Consider the following 26,455-nt stretch of genomic DNA (forward strand, 5'->3'; position numbering starts at 1 on the left):
AAAGCAACAAGACATGTTGACAAAAAGTTCATGTGGAAATGGGAGCTGAACTCAGAGGGCTGACTTTGCAAGGAGCTTCTAAACTCTGGTTGTAAAAAGCACCAAGTTCGGGTTTGTCTCCCTCACGCTCTGTGGGTACCTGCTGTCCTTCATCTGGGAGAAGTCAAGAGGCTGAGTGTGGGGACCAGAGGGAGGAGGTACAGGAGAAGTGGGCCCCAGGCGAGGCCATCTCTGTTGGGACTCTGCAGACCGTGCTGGCTGGGAAGCTGTGAGGCTGGGTGGCTGGGGAGGTTGGGGGCCTGGAAAGCTGGGAGACTGAGAGGCTGGAAGGAGGATGGGTGGCTGGGGGACTGGGTGGTTGGGTGGTTAGGTGGCTGGGGAGGTTGGGGGTCTGGGAAGCTGGGAGGCTGAGAGGCTGGGAAGGAGGCTGGCTGATTGGCTGGCTGGGAGGCTGGGTGGCTGGGAGGGAGGCTGGGAGGCTGGGAGGCTGGATCGCTGGGTCGCTGGGTCGCTGGGTGTTTGGGAGGCTGGGAGTCTGGGAGGGAGGCTTGGTGGCTGGGAGGGCGGAGCGGCCCCGCCCTCGCGCCTCCTCCCGCCTGCCGGGGCTCCCGGGTCCAGTGAGGCGCGCCCGCTCCAACAGCTGCCCCGGGAACCCGGTGCGCTCGCGTCTTGCCGCATCTGTCCTCGCTATTGACGAGCCATGGCCACCCGGCAGATAGTGCTCCAGGGCCCGGGACCATGGGGCTTCCGCCTGGTAGGGGGCAAAGACTTTGAACAGCCTCTCGCCATTTCCCGGGTAAGAGCAGCTCTCTGGGGCTCACGGGGAGCTGGCGGGGCCCAGCGAGGAGACGGAGGTTTGGCGAACCCGGGGCGGAGCTGGGAAGAACACCCCCGGGTGCATCCCGGTGCTCTGGGAGCCGAACGCTTTCCGCGCGCCTGTGCGCGTAGCCCCTTCTCCAAAGCTGCGCTCGGGGCCGCTTTGGATACTGGCCCGCAGCCTAGTCTCTTGCTCCCCGGAAGCGCGGTCGGGCGTGTGCAGGCGCTTTGTCAACTCTCGAGTGACAAAGAGACAGTGAGGGTCTCAGTAGACCCAGCACGTTGGGAGGGAGGCATCACCTCCCTGTTGATTCGACAGAGAGGTAGAAAGGAGTTTGGAAGTGGCAGAGACCACCTCCAAAGTCAGGTGGGTAGGAGTGGACTGGAAGTTTACTTACAGGGTGGGATGGAGTCGAAGAAAAGAAAAACAAACAAACGAAAAACCCACTGAAACAATTACTGTCTCACTTTTTGAACTCTCCCGGCCATATTTCACACCTCGCGTGTTTTTTGGATTAAAGACAAGATTTTGGAAACACATACCACAAACCCCTTTTGGACATCTCCCCTTTTCTTGGGGGAAGGGGAACCATAGCATATTTCTGCATTCCCGGACTATCAACAGATACTTACTCCCCTGGCACCTCCCCGGAATTCTGAGTGGAATGGGGTTTCCCACCTTATGAGTTTCTAGACGGGAGGTTAGTGTTTGAAGACTTGGGGTAGGGCAGGGGCTTCATTTTGAAAGGACCGAGGTTCAGCCAAAGACCAACAGAGCACTATCCTGAATAAAGGAGACACCAGAAGTAGTATTTGGAGGCCCAGGCTCTGGGCATTTAGTCTGCACTGGAAAGAAAAAGGAGAAGGAAAAGGAGAAAGAGAAGGGTGGGGGTGGGGGAGCAGGCAGTGGTGCACACACATCACTATGAGCAGGGTTCAAGCCTGTTCAAGTCCCCGCTCCCCACCTGCAGGGGGATGCCTCTTGAGCAACCGGTCAATCAAGACTACAGGTGTCTCTCTTTCTCTTCCTTTCCCTAGCTCTCTTCCATTTTCAATTTCTCTCTGACCTGTTAAATAAAAATAGGAGGAAAAACAAACAAACAAACAAAAAGGAAAAATGGCCACAGGGAGCAGGGGATTCCTAGTGCTGGCAACAAGTGATAACCCTGGAGGCAAACAAGAAAAAGAAAAAGTCTGATCAACAGTTAGTGTGTGTCCCTGTCTCATACATAGATGGCTAATAAGTGTCTAACGGCCTGCCATCCCTTTCTTTGATTCATCTGCTTGCTGAAGGTGACCCTTATTTTGTTCCCCCTCTCAACACCACTACCCCCCTTTGGGGTAAGGAGGGCAGAGGGAGACACATCTATGAGTCCTGTTGACTTAAGTCTTTCTGTCTAGCAACTGAAAGAGTATGGTAGGAGGAGCAGTAGCAAAGGAACAGAGTGCTCCTCTGCCAGAGTTCTACCCACCTTTTCTTCCAGGTAGGCCTAGCCAGAGTTCTAAGAGGTTCTATGACAATCTCATCCCCATCCCCACCCCACAGGGCAGCTACTTCATTTCTTTTCAATGATTTCTTTAACAAATATTTATTTGGGGAGTCAGGCAGTAGTGCAGTGGGTTAAGCGCACATGGCGCAAAGTGCAAGGACTGGCGTGAGGATCTTGGTTCAAACCCCTGGCTCCCCACCTGCAGGGGGGTCACTTCACAGGCGGTGAGGCAGGTCTGCAGGTGTCTATCTTTCTCTCCCCCTCTCTGTCTTCCCCTCCTTTCTCCAATTCTCTCTGTCCTAACAACGATGACAACAATAATAACTACAACAACAATAAAAACAACAAAGGCAACAAAAAGGAAATAGATAAATATTAAAAATATATTTATTTATTGGATAGAGACAGCCAGAAATAGAGAGGGAAGGGAGAGATAAATAGGGAGAGAGACAGCCCTGCTTCACCACTTGCAAAGCTTTTCCCCTGCAGGTGGGGACTAGGGGTTCAAACCTGGGTCTTTGTGCATTGTAATGTGTGCTCAACCAGGTGCATCACCACCCAGCCCTCAGTACTTCATTTCTTAGGCCTTGTATCCCCCCAGTCTTCTACCTGCTATTGGGAGACTATGTACCTCTTGGATTATTTTTTTTGCAGGTTGATGCTGCTTTCCTAGCCACTGGTTGAATTTTGAAGGGTAGAAATTTAGCCTTCCCCTAATCTGGACCTCTGCCCTTAGGCCTGGCATGCAGCCAAATTGAGTTGTGCCCAGTAAATCTTTGTAGTCTTATTAATACATGCTTGTCCAGGAAGGCACATTTAGACTCGCTTACCTCATAGTCCATTTATCCTGTTCTTTGTGTCTATAATTAACCTGTCAACTCTTTCCACTTTTGAATTTATATATGACATGAAACCTTTTTTTTTTTAATTTTAACATTGGAGGATATTGGCAGTCTGTTAAATGGGGCTGCTTATTATTTTAGCTGCTTTTAAAATTTTTTTTTTTAATTTTTATTTATTTATTTCTTATTGGATAGAGACCGAGAGAAATTGAGAGGGGCAGGGGAGATAGAGTGGGAGAGAAGTGGAGAGACACCTGCAGTCCTGCTTCACCATTTGTGAAGCTTCCTCACTGGAGGTGGGGACCAGGGGCTTAAACTTGGTTCCTTGTGTGCTGTAATGTGAGCACTTAACCAGGTGTGCCACTGCCTGGCCCCTGCTTTTAAAATTCTTTATGCAGTGGCACTGAACTGATGGCAGGGGGGCAGAAGAAAGTAAACATTAGTTTGTATCTGCATAGAGTTATATTTAATGAGCATATACTTCATTTTAGAAATTGTGCAACATTCTGGGGAACCCCAGAAATAAAAGGACACACTGGTATTTGTAACATGGTCTTGGTATAATGAGGGAAGCTAATTTCTAGAATGCCCATGATAGGTGCTTTAATGGGAAAGTGAAAGTGACTTAGCAGAGGTGACATTCTCATGTTGACTATTCATTTTCTTGTTTCATCTTATTATTACCATACAGAAAGGAAAAAAAAAATTGGGAGGGGAGAGTACTCGTGTTGGGAATGGGAGAATCATTGTCTTGAAGTGGCCATCTGGTTTCTGTTTCTGTTTCTGTTTTTTTTTTTTTTTTTTTTATAGAACAGAGAGAAATTGAGAGGAGGGGGGAGGTAGAGAGGAGAGAGAAAGACACCTGCAGACCTTCTTCACTGCTGCAGGTGGAGAGCGGGGGCTCGTACCTGGGTCCTCGTGCTTAGTACTATGTGCATGTAGTCGGGTGCTGGGGCCCCTGGTTTCTGCTTCTTTAGTAGTGCCTGGGGTGAGCCTTCTACAGTCTGAGGCTGCCTTCTTTATTTCTGCAGCATAGACAAGAGCAGCCATTGGCTGTGAGTTCAGGTATGTGAGTGTGCTCTGTAAACAGTGAACAATCGTGAGGAGGTGTGAGCTCTGACAGGCGCACCTTCCGGTCATAGCTGTGCTACATTTATCACTCTGGGCAGATAGAATTTGCCAATATGGTTTTGTCTGTGTAGACTCTGAGACTCCACACCAAAGCAAACCATAAAATTAGTCTGGGAGAGGAGTGCTTTTTATTTAAATAAGTATGTTTGCTTCCTCTTGCATGAATTTTTCTGGTATTGGCTCCATTTTTTTTTTTTTTTGTTAAGTCACTAACACTCCCGAATATAACTCTGTAGTAATGCATACTTGAAATTGGCCCTTTTTTTTTTTTTCATTTTTAGCTTTAAACATTATGAAATAAAGCCCTAAAACATGAATGCATAGCAAACAATTATAAAGCAAATACCAGTGTAATAACCTCCCCAGAACATTGCTGACACTCCAGAAACCTAGCCTGAGTTATGATAACCACCTCCTTGTTTTTCTTCATAGTTTTACCAAGTGAATATGCATTTAGAACACTATACCTTAATCTTGCCTGCTTTTGAACAGATTTCATACAAATACTTTTTTTTTTTCTAGTGACCAGTTAGTTGCTCTTATTCAGTGTTTTTCTCTGTTAATGTGACACATTAAATTTTTCTTTACTTTTTTTCTATTAACCAGAGCACTGTTCAGCTTTGGTTTATGGTGGTGTGGGGGATTGAACCTGAGAATTCAAAGTCTCAGGCATGAGAGTCTCTTTGCATAACCATTATGTTACTCCCCCCACACACACACCTCATACATTAACAACTTTTTCTTCTCATTTTTTTTTTTTTTGTTTGTTTACCAGATCTCTCTGCTCTGGTTTATGGTGGTGTTTATAGTGGGATTGAACCTGGAACTTTGGAGCCTCAGGCATGAGAGCCTTTTGCATAACCATTATGCTATTATCTACCTCTGCCCCATTAAATTTTTCAATCCAGATTTTCAGCTTGAAATGGATATAAACTTCCCTTTCTTGGCTTTTTACTTAGCTTCCTATTGGAGCTCTCTGCTGACCTCTTTGCATGTTTGCCACAGTTCTCTGAGATGTTTTTCTGTTAGTTCCTGCTCAGACTCTACAGTTGTCTCTCTCCTTAACACCCCCCCCCCCAACTCCCCAATGCCAATTTCTTATTTCCTTTGGTTGCTTTCTGGGGAAACCTTTAGCGAATCCACACCCAGGCCTCAATTGCTGTTCAGTTTATGTTGACTATCTCTCCCAGCAACTGACAAAAGACAGGAAGGGGTGTGGCCAGAGATAAGATGCTCTGGGTAGGAGGAGCTGTTCTTTGACTCCTTGAGTCCCTCACCCACAAGACTGCGAAAAAGCAGCCAGGCTTCACAGTTGTGCCCTGTGATAATTAATCATGGATGCTCCATAGCCAGGAGGACTTTTCTGATTTTTTAAAAAAATATTTATTTATTTGTTCCCTTTTGTTGTCCTTGTTGTTTTATTGTTGTAGTTAATATTGATGTTGTTGTTGGATAGGACAGAAAGAAATGGAGAGAGGAGGGGAAGACAAAGAGGGGGAAAGACCTGCAGACCTGCCTCACCGTCTGTGAATCGACTCCCCTGAGGGTGGGGAGCCGGGGGCTCCAACCGAGATTCTTACGCTGGTCCTTTTGCTTTGCGCCACGTGCGCTTAACCCGCTGCGCTACCACCCGACTCCTGACTTTTCTGATTTTTAAGAGTGTTTTTTCCAGACTCTCATTTACCTCATGTCTTAAAAATCTGAAGAACAGAATTTGTTGGTCAGATTATAAAAGCAAGAAACGTCTATAAGTCTTATTCTGCTTTAATGACCCTAGCTGTGTACTTCTTGACTCTGTAGAATGGATCACCTGGGATATATTAGCTGCTTTAGGTGATTATAGGTTAGCTAAGGAGAAAAGAGAAAGAAGCAAGTGAATGTTGGAGCCCGCAGGCATGAAATTCACCAAAATTTGTTATGAACCTCTAACCAGAGGCCCTTCCTGTTACTCAGCTTACTCACTGCCAGCCTTGCTGGTTTGTCTTTAAGGAGGAGAAATGGGATAATGGTTTTCAGGGAGTTGGGCAGTAGCGCAGTGGGTTAAGCGCGAAGCGCAAGGACCGGCATAAGGATCCCAGTTCGAGCCCCTAGCTCCCCATCTGCAGGGGAGTCGCTTCACAGGTGGTGAAGCAGGTCTGTAGGTGTCTTTCTCTTCCCCTCCTCTCTCCATTTGTCTCTGTCCTAACAACGATGACAATAATAATAACTACAACAACAATAAAAACAACAAGGGCAACAAAAGAGAAAATAAATAAATTAAATTAAATTAAAAAAAAAAAGGCAAGGAAAGAAATTTTCCTTAAAAAAAAAAAAAACGTTTTCAAATGCTGCTGATACTGTCCCTTAACCACTGACCTCAGGCTCTCCTTGGCTGAGCAGAAGTAGGAAAAGAACCTAGAAGTTTCTTTGTGCTGGGACTAGGTTAGGACAGGCCTCCACACTGTGCCTTCCCTTCAGTGTGGCTTCCTGTTGCTCCAAGGTGGTAGGTAGCCTTTGCCTTCAACAGAAGGGAGGCACAGGTGACTGTAATTAATCCATTTTTATAAATGAGGAAGTCAAGGCATGAAAATATTAAGTACTTTGACTTTCGATCTGGAATTTAATCAGCCAGGCGAAGGTGCACCTGGTTAAGTGCACATGTTACAGTGTGCAAGGACCCAGGTTCAAGCCTTCTGGTCCCACCTACAGGGGGAAAGCTTCACGAGTGGTGGAGTAGGGCTGCAGGTGTCTCACTGTCTCTCTTCCTCTCTACCCTCCCCATCCCCTCTCAATTTCTCTCTCTCTATTCAATAATAAATAAACAAGATATTTTCAAAAATAGACTGTTCTTTGTTTGAACTCGAATTTGACTGGGAAGTTTGGGTTTAATTAACTGCAGAGCTAGGATTTCAAGCCAGGTAGATTAACTCTTAGGCCAGTTATAACCACCACAATCTACTTCCTGATAAGTCATAGCTCTTAATATTTCATTGATAGTCTTCCCCTGTGCACAGCTTCAGGCAGTGCTAATGGTAATGGAGTTGTTGGTATGTGCAGAATTATAGTCAAGGGCTCCTCACCCCAGAGACTGTTGTGTCCATGAGAGCTGGCTGGGGTGGCCTTCCACTGCTTTGAGCCTTTGCTGAGTATTCCTGGAGCTCAGGGCATCCCAAGAGAGCAGTGCTTTCCTTCCCTGTTGTATCTGGAAAAAACAAACAAACAAACAAACAAACAAACAAGTCATGGTCTTACCTAGGAGAACTCAGCTCAGGGATTCCATGCCTATGTCGATAAAAAAAGAAGAGCAGAGTTGAAAAGTCAACTATAGAAAAGTCTGCCTGGTATCTTGGATGGGATTTGGGGGCAGTTTTTTTTCCCCCAGTTTTTTTTTTTTTTTTGCAAGTTAGGGTGATGGCCAGGTAGTGTCATCAATTTTATCTAACTGCTGATGGACCTGGAAAGTGACAACCAACTTGAGTCCAAAACAAAATAGGATAATCAATGCATTTTCTGTATGGCATTTAGCACATTTTGTGGTTGTGGATATTACTATTAACTTCATTGTGTGTGAATCTAAAGGTTTATCTGTAACATATCTGTGGTGCTCTTTTCACATAGATAGTACGCTCCCTTCTCGATAAATGCCATAAATATTAAAAATGCAGGGGCCAGGTCATTCATGGCACACCTGGTTAGTACACACATTACAGGGTGCAATGACCAGGTTCAAGCCCCCAACCCCCACCTGCAGGGGGAAATCTTTTCGAGTGGTGAAGCAATGCTGCAGGCATTTCTTTATTTCCTTCTCTATCACCTTCTTCCCTCTCAATTTCTGGCTGTCTCTTTCCAATAAATTTAAAAAATATTAAAAATGCTTTTCTGAAGAAGGTTGTGGTTGTATAGGAGGTCTCTTCACCAAGGTCTTGGGAACTAATCTTTAGAATATAGATCAGACAAGGTAAGAAGGATGTAAGTATGAGCTATATAAGCAAAAGATGTATAGTATGCATTTGGATAGGCTAAAAATGAGAAGTTGAAGAAATGATTTACTGAGGTCAGGCGGTGGCACGCCTGGTAGAGCGCTCACACTACAGTGCACAAGGACCCTGGTTCAAGCCTCCGGCTCCCACCTGCAAGGAGGAAGCCTCACGAGTGGTAGAGCAGGGCTGCAGGTGTCTACCTCCTCCTTTTAGATTTCTCTGTCTCTATCCAATAATAAATAAAAATATTTTTTAAAAAAAGAAATGATTTACCTCCATTTTTTCCTTCTTTCTCTCTTTCTTCCTTTTTTTTTTTTTTTGCCTCCAGGGTTATTGCTGGGGCTCGGTGCCTGCACCATAAATCCTCTGCTCCTGGAGGCAATTTTTTTCCCTTTTGTTGCCCTTGTTTTTTATTGTTGTTCTGGTTTTTATTATTATTGTCATTGATGTCGTTGTCGTTGGATAGGACAGAGAGAAATGGAGAGAGGAAGGGAGACAGAGAGGGGGAGAGAAAGATAGACATTCATTTCACTAAAAAAAAAAATCAAATGACTGGGGAGACAGCATAATGGTTATGCCTGAGGCTCCAAGGTCCCATGTTCAATCCCCAGCTTCATCATGTACCAGAGCTAAGCACTGCTCTGGTCTTTCAGTGTATCTTTCTCTCTATAGCTCTCTCTCACTAAAATAAAATAAATAATATCAAAAAAGAAAATTAAATGATAGTATTCTGATGATCTGTTTAGACATCATTGCATTGCACTTGGTGCCTTGATTTCATCACAGCAAATCAAGCATTAGAGACACATTGATATGAAGAAATGCTGTCTGGGTACCAGCTGGATTTAGGTTCAAACCTGGCCTTTTTGGTTACTAGCAGTTTGTCCTGGAGCCTTGCCTTCCTTTGTAAAGTGGGAGTGGTAGTACTTGCCTTCCAAGGTTGACAGGAGGCTTAGGATAGTATGTAGAGAAGGATGAATGCCAGATGATCTCACTCATAGTTGGAATTTAACTTTAATTTTTAAAAAATCTTTATTTATTTCATAGAGATAGCCAGACATTGAGAGGAAGATAAAGTATGACCCACATAGTCAACGACTGCCACCTCTCCAGATTCAAAGGAGGTCTCGAAACTTTACATCAGGCTCAACCTGACGCTGTTGACTGGCTACGGAAGAAGGGCAAACGCTAGAAGAAGAAGAAGAAGAGTTGGAGAGAGAGCAGGAGAGATAGCATAAAGGTTATGCAGACTTTCATGCCTTAGGCTCTTAAGTCCCAGGTTCAATTCCCTGCACCACCATAAGCCAGAGCTGAGCAGTGCTCTGGTGTTTCTCTCTATGTGCCTCTCTCTCTGCATCTCTCTCTCTCAAAAAAAAAAAAAAGAGAGATGGAGAGAGATAGAGAGATACCTGCAACCCTCCTGTAGGTAGGGACTGGGGGCTTGAACCTAGGTCCTTGTGCATTGTAACTTGTGGGCTCAGCCAGCAGTGCCACCACCCAGCTCCCATAGATGGGATTTAATAAACAAGGACAGAAAGGGAAAACACAAAGTAAAACTTAGACTGAGGGTAGCACATTGCACCAGACTGAAGGACTGGAGACAAGGGAACGGGGAGGGGTCTGGGAGGAGGCATTGAGATTCTGGTACATGATGGTAGAAATGGACCTTGGCTAGGCTGGGGGTGAGACTATTTTGCAGACACCTCCCAGATAATAGATAGTATGTGTATAGAGGAATCTAGTACTGTGGCTGATATATAGAAGACAGCAAGATGCAGTGTGCTATTCAAAACAACACTGATTTTAACTTCTATATATTAAGTGGTTATTATGTGCAAGCTATTATTCTAAACTCTTTACCAGTGTAGTCTCACTGAATTCTCCCCAAAACACAATGAAGTTGATATGATCAGACTTTTTCTTTGGTTAATGAAGTAACTGAGGTTAACTTGCTCCCAAGAGGTCAACCTACCCAAAGTTGTGTTCAGTAGGTGGTTTTGGGTGATGGGGTGGTTGTTCTTCGAGCTACTTAAGGAAGGCCCATGAGCTCCAAGGGACTTGAGATTCTTGAGAGACTCAATGTCTTCTTCATAAATTAGGGTGTTCTATTTTGCTACTTGCTGTATATATATTTAATTTTTGCTGTGTTTATTTATTTCTTTTTGCCACCAGGGTTATCGCAGGGGCTTGGTGCCGGCACAATGAATCCACTACCCCCTGTGGTCAATTTCCCCCCCATTTTATTCATAGGACAGAGAGATTTTGAGAGGGGAGAGGAAGATAGAGAGGGAGGGAGAAAGATAAACATCTGCAGACCTGTTTCACTGTTTGAGAACTGTCCCCCCTGCAGGTGGGGAGAGGGGGACTCAAACCGGGATCCTTGCACAGGTCCTTGTGCTTAGTGTGTGCTTAACCGGCTGTGATGATGGTTGTTTTTAGACTCAGAGAGCAGTGTCTCTGTACTCCAACCACTAGCATCTTCTGTTTGCACAGAGCATGCAGATGAAGTGAAGCTGGATTATTGTCCCAACTCATCAACAAGTGCCTGAACCCTACCTTAGCTCATTTCCTTGAGTACCCAGGAACGTTTTGAAACGTTCTTGAGGTTTTTCAGATCAACTGGCATAAACTCATACATTTCAAACTCTGTGCCATACCCTGTACCCACAAACAGATTGAATCAGAAGTTTGACCAAATACAGTTCAGGTTCTACTTCTCAATAGGGTCTACTTATTGCCCAGCTCAGAATCTTTAAAATTTGTGCCCAAAGGACAATGCTGTTAGATCAGTGTATGTGTGTGTGTGTGTGTGTGTGTGTGTGTGTGTACTTTGTTCTTCTTTCTCTTTCTTTTTTTTTTTTTGCCTCCAGGGTCATCACTGGGATTTGATACCTGCACTATGAAACCACTGCTCCTGGAGGCTATTTTTTCCTTTTGTTGCCCTTGTTTATTGTTGTTGTTATTATTGCTGTCATTGGATAGGACAGAGAGAAATTGAGAGAGGACGGGAAGACAGAGAGGTTGAGAGAAAGACACCTGCAGACCTGCTTCACCACCTGTGAAGCAACCCCCCTGAAGGTGGGGAGCCAGAGGCTAGAACTGGGATCCTTAACCTTTGTGCCACGTGTGCTTAACCTGCTGCGCTACAACCCGGCCCCCTAGGGTACTTTGTTCTTAAAGACACATTGAACGGAGATTGAAAGATATATAGAGATTGCTCTTGTATTCTACATTTATATATTCCAGTTGTGTTTTGTCTAAGTTATAATTATCATTTTGTTTTCAACTTGTACTAGCTCTTTATTTTATAGGTAGATTTTAGATAGGTATTGAGTTTCAGGGCAAGTTTGGATGCTTTTACCAAAAAGATTGGGCACATATGCTCAGTCTCCACTATTGATGTCACCAGAGAATTCAGCATTAACATTTAGCCTATAAGTAACAGAACAGGATTGTGCAGCTTGTGTACAGACTCAACCAGTTTATTATTATTATTAACTTGGGTAGAGACAGAGAGGAATCGAGAGGGTAGGTGGAGATAGAGAGGGAGAAAGAGAGACACCTGCAGCCCTGTTGCACCTCTTGTGAAGCTTTTTTCCTGCAAATGGGGCCCGGGGGTTTGAACCCAGGTCTTTGTGTATTGTAGCATGTGTGTTCAACCAGGTGCACCACCACCACGCCCCAAAACTCGACCAGTTTTCTGGAAATGTATTGCTGGATCAGGTCTTGTGGTTTCTTTTCTTTTCTTTTTTAATTGACCTGTTTATTCTTTTTTAAAAAATATATTTTTAAATTTATTTCCTTTTGTTTCCCTTGTTGTTTTATTGTTATAGCTAATATTGTTGTTATTGATGTCGTTGTTGGATAGGACAGAGAGAAATGAAGAGAGGAGGGGAAGACAGAGAGGCGGAGAGAAAGATAGACACCTGCAGACCTGCTTCACCGCTTGTGAAGCGACTCCTCTGTAAGGTGGGGAGCCAGGGCTCGAACCCAGATCCTTATGCCGGTCTTTGCGCTTTGCACCATGTGCACTTAACCCGCTGCTCTACCGCCCGACTCCCGTCTTGTGGTTTCTTATTAGCAGATGATGATCATACTAGCGGTGGTTTCTGTCCAGTTGGCTCTGTGGGTATCTGCTCATTGATGAAGACCTTGCAAGTGATAATATCCCATTTGTTTTCGCTAAGGGGCAGTATATATCACATAACCCCCACGTGTCAGAAAAGACCTAGATCCTACAGCCAGTCAAAGGAGGTGCACGTGGGATCCATTTTCATTTGGACCCGGATGGATAACATTGTTTTAGCTTGACAGGACAAGCTTACCCTGTAGTGGATTGGCCCCATTATTCCTTTTTTTTTTTTTTAACCAGAGCACTGCTCAGCTCTGGTGTATGGTGGTGTGGGGGATTGAACCTGGGACTTTGGAGCCTCAGGCATGAGAGTCTCTTTGCGTAACCATTATCCTATCTACCCATGCCCGGTCCCCATAATTCTTAACTCGTGCAGAAATGAAGTAGTTCTTTATTCCTTCTGTATTGAGGAGAGGAAGGCTGAGATCATTCCCCACATGGTTAAAGATTCATCATACATAAACTCGATAAAGAACTCAGGAGAAATCAATGACTTTCAGCAATTTTAAGCTTTATTCAGGGACATTGAGAATACCCACATGTTGGAGTACACGTGGGCAGTGAAAGAGAGAGAGAGAGAGAGCCATTTACTCACATGTTGATGTTCCCAATTTGGCAAAGAGAGAAAGACAGAGAGAGAGAGAGGAACCATGCCCATAACTGTTTTGTGCAAGGACCAGGGTTCATCTGACTTCAGACGCTACATTTTTACCAAGAAGCTATACTTTCAGGATATTTTGAATGAGTGACTGAAAGGGAATGAACGAGAGAAAGAGACAAGAAGAAACATCACAAAGGAGGAAGGCTCTCATCTCATTTCTCCTGGCCAGTAGATAAGCTTCCAGTTCTATATACTATTGACTAGCAATAGGAGCACTACCTTATAGTTCTATTCTTGGCCATTTGGAAGTGAAATTAAACTCTTTCAAAGTCTTATGCATTCAGGAATATGGGAGTGGTACACAAGATTTGAAGAGGCAGTGGGGGATGAGTGGACTGTGGTACATCTGGTAGAGAACACATGTTACAAGGACCCTGGTTCAAGCGCCCAGTCCCCACTTGCAGAAGGGAAGCTTCACAAGTGGTGAAGCAGTACTGCAAGCATTTCTCTCTCTCCTTCTCTCCTTTTCTTCTCAGTGTCTCTCTGTATCCAATTAAGTAAATAACCTTAAAGTGAAGAAGCAGCAGGAACTTGCAGGATGAGGTCGATATGCTGACTGGACTCTGACCAAATTGTTTGCCTAGACTGAAGACGGTGCAAAGGGTGAAAGAGACAGGAATTGCCCCCTTCCCTCACCAGCATCCCTCAAGTCCCCCCACTTGTTTATAAAGAAAATGGCAGGTTATAGGAAAGTGCTGTACCTAAACTCATTCATTCCCATGCAGCAAGAGTTGTGTGGTTTGCTGTTATGGTCTCTGGGGAAGAACGCTGGGAGAATATTTTTGAGGATGCCCATTGAACTTGTGAATCTATTTCTTTGGATAATAGTATAGGAATTAAATAAAATATAATTTTTACTTTATGTATTGGATAGAAACAGAGAAAACTTGAGAGGGTAGGGGGAGATAGAGAGGAAGAGAGACACCTGCCGTCCTGTTTCACCACTTGTGAAACCTGCCCTACTGCAGATCATGGGAATAGGGGGCTTGACCCCGAGTCCTTGAGCATTATAACATGTGCACTCAAATGGGTATGCCACCACCTAGACCTCAGGAATTTTTTCCCCTTTGTTGGAGGGATTAATGGTTTACAGCTTCCAGTAAAATACAGTAGTTGGTACATGTATAAAATTTCTCAGTTTTCTACACACAACGCTCTAACCTTCTACACCAGGTCCTCCACCATCATGTTCCAGGACCTAAACACTCCCCGCCTGCCCCAGAGTCCTTTACTTTTGTGCAATACACCACCTCAGGATTATTATTATTATTATTAATATTATTTTACTCCAGGGTTATTGCTGGGGCTCCGTGCCTGCACTACGAATCCGCTGCTCCTGGAGGCCATTTTTCCCATTTTCTTGTCCTTGTTGTTCCCCTTCTTGTTGTCATTATTGTTATTTTTACCATTGATGTTGTTGTGGTTGGATAGGACAGAGAGAAATGGAGAGAGGAGGGGAAGACAGAGAGGGGCAGAGAAAGATAGACACCTGCAGACCTGCTTCACTGCCTGTGAAGCGACCCCCCTGCAGGCGGGGAGCTGGGGGCTCAAATAGAGATCCTTATGCTGGTCCTTGCGCTTCATTCGTGCCATGTGTGCTTAACCCATTGTGCTACCACCTGGCCCCCTTTTTTTTTTTTAAGGTATTAAAGCTGACTGTGTTGTGAACTGGGTCTGATAGAATTTGATGTTCGGAAGGAGATTAGAATAGACACACTATTAGAATAGTGTGTGGGGGGTGGGGCAGAAGCAGGTGGCAGTAAACCGGGTTAAACGCACATAGTGTGAAGAGCAAGGATCCGGGTTTGAGCCCCCAGCTCCCCACCTGCTGGGGGGTCACTTTGCAAGCAGTGAAGCAGGTCTGCAAGTGTCTGTCTTTCTCTCTCGCTATCTCTCTGTCTTTTCCTCATCTCTCAATTACTCTTTGTACTATCCAACAATAGCAACAACAACAATGGAAAAAAGATGGCCACCAGGAGCATTGGATTCATAGTGCAGGCACTGAACCCCATCGATAACTCTGGAGGCAGAAAAAAAAAAAAAGACGGTGTGGCAGATTGTGTTAAGCAAATGGAAACTCAAGCCCCCCAGCCTGTCACTTACCCACTGTCTAACCTCAGGCATACCATTTAGCCCTGTGCCTCCATACCCTCCTCCCTAAGCATGCAAATTGTACTGCCTGATGGCATTGCAAGAGGGCTGTAAATTGTAAAAAATTGCAAGAGGGTATGCAAATTGTACTACCTGATGGCATTGCAAGAGGGCTGGTGAGTTAGCCCTTACCAAAGACTTAAACTGTGCTTAGCACATAAAAGCACTCATTAACTGATGAGTTATTACATGATTATGCTGAACAGTTAGTCTGTAGTGTGTAGTAAAGATTAGAATCCAGTGCTGAAGATGGGACTAACTGAAGTTAGAGGTATGGGTCTTTTTTCCTAAGGCCCTTTTCAGTTCCATGTTTTGATCTGGGGACTTTAATCAGGGGTGCAGTTACTTGACCCCGGCTCAGTACAGAGGAGAAAGGAGACTTTAAATTTATTTATTTATCTTCCCTTTTGTTGTTGACTTTGTTTTTTATTGTTGTTGTTATTAATGTCGTCGTTGTTGCTGGATAAAATAGAGAGAAATGGAGAGAGGAGGGGAAGACAGAGGGGGAATGAAAGACACCTGCTTCACCACCTGTGAAGCGAGTCCCCTGCAGGTGGGGAAAGGAGATAGTTTTTATGGTATTGAGGCGTCCAGGTGGGATGGGACTTTGTAACACTCTATTTCCATGTGTAGATGAGCCTCCTGAGTTCTGGATTTCTCTTTCACTCTGACAGTTGGCTTTATAGCCTCTGACTGTAGTGTGTGGTCAAGCAGAAAGGGCATGGGACTTGAAATGAGAAGACCTGGTTGTTTCAGGTTCAGACTCTAGGCTTTAGCTGTATGAACTTGAATCAAAAACAGCATTTTTGAGCCTCAATTTGTTTTGCTGGTGGTAAAGTTATTATCACTACTGGGTTGCCAGAAAAGTCTAGACATTTTTTCTCCCTGTATTTCTCTATGCAAAAAGTGTGTCATGACTTTCCTAATAACCCAGTATTGTTACAAACAGAAGACACCACATGAACGGGATTTGTAAAAGGCAAATCCCATAATTTATTAAGCTCTATTCCCCCCCAAAATGATAACTCATGAAAGAATATTTACTTTAAAAAGTATTCACTTATTTACTTTTAATATTTTAAAAATATTTTTATTTATTAATTATTGGATAGAGACAGAGAAAAACTGAGAGGGGAGGGGAGATATATATAGAGAGAGACAGAGAGACACCTGCAGACTTGCTTCACCACTCATGAAGTTTTTACCCCTTGCAGTTGGGGACCAGAGACTTGAGCCTGAGTCCTTGTGCACGGCAGTATGTGCACTTAACCAGGTGCACCAACCACTGCCTGCCCCCCCCCAATATTTATTTATTTATTTATTTTGCCTCCAGGGTTATTGTTGGGGGTCGGCGCCTGCACCACGAATCCACTGCTCCTGGAGGCTATTTTTTCCCCTTTTGTTGCACTGGTTGTTTTTATCATTGTTGTGGTTATTGTTATTGATGTCGTTGTTGTTGGATAGGACAGAGAAATTGAGAGAGGAGGGGAAGACAGAGATGGGGAGAGAAAGATAGACACCTGCAGACCTGCTTCACCGTTTGTGAAGCGACTCCCCTGCAGGTGGGGAGCTGGGGGCTCGAACCGGAATCCTTACGTCGGTCCTTGATGCTTTTGCTCTATGTGTGCTTAACCTGCTGCGCTACTGCCCGATCCCCGCAATATTTATTTTTATGAAAGACAAAAGGTAGACAGTAAGAGAAAAGGAGTAAGACCAGATCACCATATGGTAGTGCTGAGTGAACCTAGGAAAAGAGTGTTTATTTATGATTTCATTTGAATCCCATCTGATGGTGTTGTCTTAAAACTTTGTGATATTTCCTTTGGTTTCTCATTTGTTTGATTTAAAAAAAAATTTATACTGAAAGATAGGATGTCCAGGCTTTGATTACTCAGACTCAGGGCTCTTAAGACTGGTTCTAGCTTGTCCAGGGCCTGTCAGGATGTACTTAACAGAAGTGCCTCTCCCATCAGACAGTTTGAAGCAAATGCTGGAAATTCCAGAGTTCTTAGAGGCTAAACATAGGAAACTAAGAGAAAATGTCCACTTTTCACTTCTTAGACTTTCCTCCCACCGTCCTCCATCTCACTCTTAAGTTCTGTGATATTCTGGGACAAGTGTTGAAAGAAATGATCTTTTGATTTACATTGAAATAATCATTTGAAAAAAGAATTAAGTTTTTTTTTATTGATTTATTTATTCAATAGAAACAGAGAGAAACTGAGGAGGAGAGGGAAATAGGGAAAGAGACAGAGAGACACCTGCCCCTCTGCTTCACCACTTGTGAAGTTTTCCCCTGTAAGTGGGGACTGGGGGCGTGAACCTGGGTCCTTGCATACCTGTGCTTAACCAGGTGTGCCACTGACTAACCCTGAAAAAAAACGGATTTTAAAGTATTTTTGAAGGAAGCATCATGATTCCATATTTAGTGATAGTAGCTATCTTATTTATTTTGTTTTTTTAACTCTTTATTAGTGATTTAATAATGATAAATAAGACTGTAAAGCAACAGGGGTACAATTCTACACAGTACCCACCACCAGAGTTCCATATCCCATCCTCTTTATTGGAAGCTTCTCTATTCTTTATCCCTCTCCAAGTATGGACCAAAATTCTTGATGGATTGCAAAAGGTGGAACATCTGGCTCCTGTAATTGCTTCTCTGCTGGACATGGCCGTTGGCAGATCACTTCATATCCAAGCCTATTTAATAGTACATATTTTAAATTTCTCCATTCATTGGAGAAATACATATTGAACAACTACTATATGCCAGTGTCTGTAGTAGTATACACAGGGGTTAGCACAGCTCAAAAAGCCAGACAAAAATCCTCTCTTCCCACACATTACCACATAGGGTGTTCTCACACATAACCACACTCACAAGGTAGATTGACAAATCTAATGTATCCAGTACCTTGAAGAAGAACAGTTTCTGCTAAGAGGATAACAGAGGGATCTAACAGATTGGCAATCAGGAAAGACTTTTTTGTGAAGGGGCATTTAAGGTGATACCTGTGGACTGGGTGGTGGCACACCTGGTAAAGTGCACATGTTACAGTGCAAAAGGACCCAAGTTCAAGTCCTTGATCCCCACTGGTGGCGGCGTGTGTGTATGGGAAGCTTCATGAGCAGCGAAGCATTGATGCAGGCGTCTCTTTATCTCTATCACACCCTTCCAGCCCAATTTCTCTCTGTCTCTATCCAATAACAAATGAACTTTAAAAAGAAAGAGAAAGAAAGAGAGTAAGACTGGAAAGATTAAGAGAAGTTAATCAGGTAGAAGTCAAAGTAGGTGCCAAGGGCCTCAAGTGAGAAAGAAATAAGTTCCCTGCAATTAGAACATAGTAGGGAAATGGTGTGATGAAGGCAAGGAGAGAGGCACGAGTCCTTTGAGATCTTATTAATGATTTTAAATTTTGTCCTGCGGGCATTCCTCTTTAACATTATTAAATTTGATCATGATAAATGAGTTGGATCAGACTGTTTGTTTTGGTTTTGTTTTTTCTGAAGATAGGGCTTATCAATCCAGAATCACTGCTAATTCCCAATAAAGTGATGGTTAGGTTTATTTTTAAAACAAGGGCCTTGCATTATTACTCTCTAGAAAAATATGCATGAAGTCACACCAAATCACTCTTTTCAGGAAGATGGGCAGAAAATGAGAGGAATTTTATTATTTTTTTAACTGCATATCTTGGGTGATTCACAGACTAATTCCCCAGTGTTGACTGTGAGGGAAACAGTCTAGGCTTGCTGTATGCAATGGTCTTTCCCGGGGAAGAGGGAAGAAGTTCTGAACTTTGGATCAGAAGGCCTTTCATTTTCTATGAACCAGATCATGGGTAAACTAAACAGATGATGGGAATCCAGAAAGGAAGCTAAGCGGGTCAAGATCTCTGTACTGGTTTTCACATCCTGCTGCATTTCTGAGAATTTTTTTTCCTGCTAAAGTCATGGCATGTTTGAGCTGGAAGGGATCTCAAGGATCAAGTCACCCACACATTGTTTTATAGTAGGGTCAGAGTGCTCATGGGGTGGTAGTGGTGGGGGGGGCACCTTAGCGTTTTCAGCTTAGTGTGAGGGCTGGTGGGAAACTGTGGCCCCTGAAAACAATGTCAGATATAGAAACCTAGTCATAAGCCCTGTGTTCAAAGGAATCTTTTTTTTTTTTTTTTGCCTCCAGCGTGCTTGGTACCTGCATTATGAATCCGCTGCTCCTGGTGGCCATCTTTTTTCCCCCCGTTGTTGTTATTTCTGTTATTGTTGTTGTTGGATGGGACAGAGAGAAATGGAGAGAGGAGGGGAAGACAGAGAGGGGGAGAGAAAGATAGACACTTGCAGACCTGCTTCACCACTTACATAGCAGGTAGGAAGTCAGGGGCTGGAACCTGGATCCTTGTGTGCCAGTCCTTCTGCTTTGCACTATGTGTGCTTAACCCAGTGTGGTGCAGCCCGACCCCCAGGATCCCAGGATCCCTCCCCCCCCCCCCCCCCCGTGGTTCAGTTTTCTTGAGACTAAATTTTCACAAGATTTTCCTTTGTTGACTACTAGAAGTCAGGTTTTCTCCAGGGGAAGTCTGGAGACTTGTGGGCACTGGGAGTTCAGACATGTTATCACGACCTTACTTGTGGCAGCTTAAAATTCCCATCACAGAAATCCCTCTAATGTTAATATCATGGACCAATCTAGGGTGATAGTATTGTTCTTAGTATACCAGGATTTACTGGCTTAGAAGATACTTAACATGGGCAGGCAAAATAGTTCATTTGGATACTGTGCTGCCTTGCTGTATGCACAGGCCAGGTTCAAGCCTGGCTTCCACTGCATTAAAAACAAACAAACAAACAAACAAAAAACTTTGGTGCTGTGGTCTCTTTGACAACCACCCCCCCACCTCTATCTAAAAAGAGTAAGGGCCAGTCAGTGGCACACCTGGCTAAGTGCACAAGGACCCAGGTTCAAGTCCCCACCTGCAGGAAGAAAGCTTCACGAATGATGAAGCAGGGCTGCAGGTCTCTCTCTCTCTCTCTCTCTCCCTCTCTGTTTTCCCCTCCCTTCTCAATTTCTCCGTTTCTATCCAATACTAAATAAGTAAAAACATTGAAGGAGAGAAGAGAAAAGAAAAAATATCTAACAGTGAGAAATCATTTTGAAGTTAGTACCACTTCAAAATGAGCTTGTATTCATCACTTAACATCTGTATTCACTTGAGAAATGATTATCAGTGTGTGAGGCTTGATATTTATTCAATACACATTTACTCCACAGACACACTTGACAACCCATTGAAGTAATTTGAATGGCTTTATTCAAACATTGGTGGCGTATACATTTGGGACCACTGGTTGAAAAGCATTTGCTTTCAGAAAACCAGTTACTTACAGAAGATGACTCTTAATTATAGTCAACTCCTTGAGTGGAGAAAAAATTTAAAAAGGAGCTAGTATATTCTAAACTACTACATTTTCAAATATATTTTATTTAATTAATTAATTTATTTCCTTTTGTTGCCCTTGTTTTATTGTCGTAGTTATTATTTTTGTTGTTGTTGGATAGGACAGAGAGATGCAGAGAGGAAGGGAAGACAGAGAGGGGGAGAGAAAGATAGACACCTGCAGACCTGCTTCACTGCTTGTGAAGCGACTCCCCTGCAGGTGGGGAGCTGGGGGCTCGAACCAGGATCCTTAAGCCAGTCCTTGTGCTTTGTGCAACCTGTGCTTAATCAGCTGTGCTACCGCCCAACTCCCCTTTTATTGCTTTTATCAGCTACAAAAGTAATTTCAGATAACTATAAAAAACAAAAAAAAAAAGATTACAGAAATAACACAACTTCAAAGTTTAGTGTTGAGTGTTGCAACTTTTTTTGTGTACTAATAACATTAAGATTTGAGGGGCCAGGTGGTGGCACACATGGTATATCACATGTTACAGTGCGCAAGGACTTGGGTTCAAGGCCTTGATCCCCAACTGCAGGTGGAAAGCTTCACAAGCAGGCCTGCAGGTGTCTTTCTCTCTCCCTGTCTCCCCTTCCATAGTGATTTTTCTCTGTCTATACCCAATCAATAAATAAATGGAATATATATATATTGCCTCCAGGGTTATTGTTGGGGCTCGGTGCCTGCACTATGAATCCACTGTTCCTGGAGGCTGTTTTTTTTTTTTTTCCTTTGTTGCCCCTGTTGTTTATTGTTGTTGGGTAGGACAGAGAGAAATGGAGAGAGGAGAGGAAGACAGAGAGGGGGAGAGAAAGACACCTGAAGACCTGCTTCACCACCTGTGAAGTGAACCCCCTGCAGGTGGGGAGCCAGGGGCTCAAACTGGGATTTTTATGGCCTCTTTGCACTTTGTGCCATGTGTGCTTAACCCGCTGCACCACTGCCTGGCTCCCTAAATGGAATATTTTTAAATGATTTAATAGAAGTGAGTTGTTTCTGCACAGAGTCTCTCTCTCTCTCTCTCTCTCTCTCTCTCCTTCTCTCTCTTTGTTTAAATGTAATTAATAAGAATGAGTTATCTTAAGGAAGCAGCAAGGTCAATGGGAGGAAGATTAGGCCTGGTTCAGGGTTTGAGTTCAGGGTCTGAAATAAACTACTTGGAAGAGTAGTAATATAGTAGTGAAACAAACAAGTTGGGTAATTCCTGGTCAGTCCCAGATCTTTTCTTTCCTTTTAAAAATTTTATTTATGAAGTGGAAGTATTGACAAGACCACAGGATAAGAGGGGCACAACTCCACACAGTTCCCACCACCAGAATTCCACATCCAATCCCCTCCCTTGAAAGCTTTCCTATTCTTTGTCCCTCTGGGAGTATGGACCCAGATCCTGGTCTCTGAAATGGGGAGTGGTATTTGTCCTTTTTTCCATAGGGTGTTGTAAGAATCCAATCAGTGTACGGAAACTAACTTTTTGTGAATTGTAATGTTCTCAGTAGACATAAAGGGTTGCTAGTATTGTAGCTAATGGTTTTGACCCTCTTTTTTTTTCTTTTTTTTTTTTTTGTCTCCCGGGTTATCGCTGGGGCTCGGTGCCTGCACTACCACCCCTCTGCTCCTGGAGGCCATTTTCCCCATTTTTGTTGCCCCTGACATTGTTACTGTTGTTATAGCTATTGTTGTTGTTGTTGGATAGGACAGAGAGAAATCAAGAGAAGAGGGGAAGACAGAGATGGGGAAAGAAAGATAGTCTACCTGCTTCACCACTTGCAAAGCTACCCCCCTGCAGGTGGGGAGCTGGGAGCTCAAGCCTAGAACCTTGTGCTGGTGGTTGCACTTCGTGCCATTGTGAGCTTAACACGCTGCGCTACTGCCCAGCCCCCTCTTGTATTCTTAAAAAAAATTACTATATTTATTTATTTATTTATTTATTACCAGAGCACTGTTGCTTATGGTGGTGCAGGGGCTTGAACCTGGGACTTTGGAGCATCAAGCATGAGAGTCTGTTGCATAACCATTATACTGTCTACCCTCCACCTTTTTTAAAAAAAATTATTTATTATTGAATAGAGACAGAGAGAAATTGAGAGGGAGAGATAGAGAGGAAAAGAGGCAGAGAGACACCTGCAGCCCTGCTTCACCACTCGTCAAACTTCCCCAGCTGCAGGTGGGGACCAGGGGCTTGAATTCAGGTTCATGCACACTGTAATATGTGTGCTTAACCAGGTGTGCCACCACCTGCCTCCCCTTTTCCTTTCTTTTTTAAAAATTTGTATTTATAAAAAGGAAACACTGACAAAAAAAAAAAATAGGATAAGAGGGGTACAACTCCTCACAATTCCCACCACCAGAACTCTATATCCTATCCCCTTCCCTGTTAGCTTTCCTATTCTTTATCCTTCTGGGAGTATGGACCAGGGTCATTGTGGGTTGCAGAAGGTGGAAGGTCTGGCTTCTGTAATTGCTTCCCCGCTGTTGAACATGGCCGTTGACAGGCCGCTCCATACTCCCAGCCTGTCTCTCTCTTTCTCTAGTGGGGCGGGGCTCCAGGAAAGTCTGGTTGGCATCATGCTAGCATCTGGAACCTAGTGACTGAAAAAAGAGAGTCAACATATAAAGCCAAACAAATTGTTGACTAATCATGAATCTAAAGGCTAGAATGGTTCAGATGAAGAGTTGGGGGGGTATCCATTTTGTAGATAGTAGGCCTATTTTAGTTATATTCCAAAAGACCCATGACTATACTATTTTTTTTGTTTGTTTAACAGTTTTCTGGTTTTTTTTTTTTTGAGCCTGACATCTGATATGCAGATGGACCCAAGTTATTGTCTGGGGAGATGATGTCATGGCTGGAAAAAGGACCAGAAAGCTGGATCAGAGAAGAGAGTAGTTCCCAAATATGGGAAAGGTATATAAGTATTATTGACTGTAAACCCCATAGATTTAATGTAATCTGGAGCCCATATTCAGCTTAGGAGCCTATGTGACCTCTGCATCCCTGTGGATCTGAGCTCACATTCTGTGGTCATGAGTAGGAACATTCCATGCTGCCCCAATTACTGGACCCATCTTCCTCAGGTGGAACATAAGAGTATGTTGTCCAGCCTCCCTTCGGAGGATGGAACATTCTCTGCCGTTGTTGATCCACCTCTTTTCTTTTTAAATGCTTTGACCTACATCAGTGAGTACTCAGACAATGGTTACTTACTCTGTGGTCTCTTTGGGATTAAGTAACAGCTACTCTGCTCTCTTCTCTCCAGGTGACTCCTGGAAGCAAAGCGGCCATAGCTAATTTATGTATTGGAGATGTAATCACAGCTATTGATGGGGAGAACACCAGCAATATGACACACTTGGAAGCTCAGAACAAAATTAAGGGCTGCATAGACAACATGACACTCACAGTGACCAGGTAAGCCCTGCAAAAACATTCACTCCTGATAGGCCAGAAGCTACTTGTGGGTAGGGTCACATCACCTCTCTCAGAAGCCCTTCTGCCCACCAGCCCAGTGGTGTGGATCTTGTGAGCAGTCAGAGGGCTATGGAATTGGAATTTCAGGCTGCTCATTTTCCTCTCCTTCCTATTAGTGTGGGCATCTTTCTCTAAGAAATCTGTCTTATGGGGCCGGATAGTGGCACACCTGGTGGAGCACACGTTACAGCGTGCAAGGACCTGGGCCTCCACCTACAGGGGGCAAAGCTTTGTGAGTGGGGAAGCAGGGCTGCAGGTCTCTCTCTTTCTCTCTCCCTCTCTTATCACCCCCTTCTCTCTTGATTTCTGGCTGTCTCTTTCCAATAAATAAATAAATAAAGATAATTAAAAAAAAGAAACCTGCCTTGTCACTCAATCCTAAACCACTCACCAAAATTTCAAGGAAATCAGGTCAGTTTGATATTATCAGGTATAATGAAATAAAAATTTGGGGGTGGGAAGTGAGTGATGGTGCATCTGGTTGAGTGCACATGTTACCATGTGGAAGGACCCAGGTTCAAGCCCCTGGCCTTCATCTGCAGGGGAAAAGCTTTACAAGTGGTGTTAGTTTTTCTCCCCTTCCATCCCCCACACTCTCAACATCTTTACTTTCTCCTTTCCTCTTTTTATCTATCCATAAATAAGTAAGTAAGTAAATAAATAAATAAATTTCTTCTTGGAAGCCACTGAAGATCTTCTGTACTGTGGGATGCTGTTTCTCCCTCCTCTGCTGAGCAACGGGTGGGGGTTATTTCACCTCCCAGTGTCTTTTCTGCTCTTGACACAGCTTTGCATACTCATTTCTCCCCCAACTTAGAGATCTAGGAGGTTATAATAACAGAGAAAAACTTCAACACTTTAGACAAAGTGCTGAGTGTATCTTTAAGTTTGCTACAAGACAGCGAGGAAAGGCATTGGGAGTTGTAACGGTGGTAGAATTTTCCATTTTTCTTTCCTTTAGATTTTCAAAGGAGTCCTGCAAAGGCATGGTTTCTGGAATGATCTGCTTCAGCCTTTGTGACTCCCTGTTTCCAGTTGTGTTAAGTCCACATTCTTCCCTCTGATCTGCTGGGAACCTGCCCTCTAACTTTAGCTTCACACAGCTCTTCATCAGAAGGTCCTTTCCCCACGTTCTCAGCAATGAGGCACATTCGTTGCTTTATTCCACCTTGTACTACGAGACTGGAAGGAAGGAAGGAAGGAAGGAAGGAAGGAAGGAAGGAAGGAAGGAAGGAAGGAAGGAAGGAAGGACCAAGAGTGACAGAATGTCAAAATATGTTAGAAACCTCAGAAACTAATGGCAAACCATCACCAATACCTCCTGAAAAACACACTTAGGGGCCAGGTGGTGGCGCACATGGTTGAGTGCACATGTTATAGTGAACAAAGACCTGGCTTTGAGCCCCTGGTCCCAACCTGCAGGGAGAAATTTTCACAGGTGGTGAAGCAGAGCTGCAGGTTCTCTCTCATTCTCTATTTCCCCTTCCCTCTCAATTTATGGCTGTCTCTATCCAATAAATAAAGTTAATAATAATTTTTTAAAAAGCACACCTAATGTCTTGTTCTCATCTCCATTTCTGTACCAGTTCAAATCCTGTCATATACAACCTGGTTTAAGACATTCACTCAAGGGTAGATTTTTTTTTCTTTTATTCACTTACCCACAAATTGAACATATATATATATATATGTATATATATATATATATATATATACATATATATATATATGACATTGTGCTAGCTATTCTCACATGCATGATAAGTACAGATTGTCTAATCTTAAGGAAGAAAAGATTGATGAAAACTAGACTCAACTGAGATTGTTGCTGTGAGATTTATCATTGTGGTAGAATTGTGGCATAAAGAAATCCTTTACAAACTCACAAAAGGAAATATCACTTTTATTTGGATCAAATTTGCTTCAGAAATAAATTGGTTATCTGTCTGCATTAAGAGCAATGAGAGGGGCCAGGCGGTGGTACACCTGGTTAAGCACACACACTACAGTGCACAAGGACCTGCGTTCAAGCCCCTGGCCCCCATCTGCAGGGAGAAAGCTTCACAAGTGGTGAACCAGGGCTGCAGGTGTCTCTCTGTCTCTCTCCATCTCTTTCTCCTCCTCCCCTCGATTTTTCTCTGTCACTGTCCAATAATAAAAAAATAGTTAAAATTTTTTTTTTAAAAAAAAAGAGCAATGAAAGAGAGAGAGAGAGAGAGAGAGAAGAAGAGGAGGAGGAGGAGGAGGAATAGGCGGAGAAGGAGAAGGAGAAAGCCAGAGTTCTATCCCACTAGGGAAAGATAGAAACAGGCTGGAGTATGGATCGACCTACCAATACCCATGTCCAGCAGAGAAGCAATTACAG

General features: G+C 43.7%; 1 protein-coding gene across 1 annotated transcript in view; it reads left to right on the forward strand.

Annotated features, from left to right (window-relative positions):
* Positions 1 to 531: 531 nt before the first annotated feature.
* Positions 532 to 26,455, forward strand: part of PDLIM1 (PDZ and LIM domain 1) — a 77,640-nt gene continuing 51,716 nt past the window's right edge. Inside the window, exons 1-2 of the mRNA XM_007533388.3 lie at positions 532 to 796; positions 23,879 to 24,030. Coding sequence (XP_007533450.1) covers positions 701 to 796; positions 23,879 to 24,030 — 248 coding nt within the window. The 5' untranslated portion in view covers positions 532 to 700. The remainder of the gene's footprint in view (positions 797 to 23,878; positions 24,031 to 26,455) is intronic.

The sequence above is a fragment of the Erinaceus europaeus genome, chromosome 1 (assembly GCF_950295315.1).
Source record: "Erinaceus europaeus chromosome 1, mEriEur2.1, whole genome shotgun sequence".
Lineage (NCBI taxonomy): Eukaryota > Metazoa > Chordata > Mammalia > Eulipotyphla > Erinaceidae > Erinaceus > Erinaceus europaeus.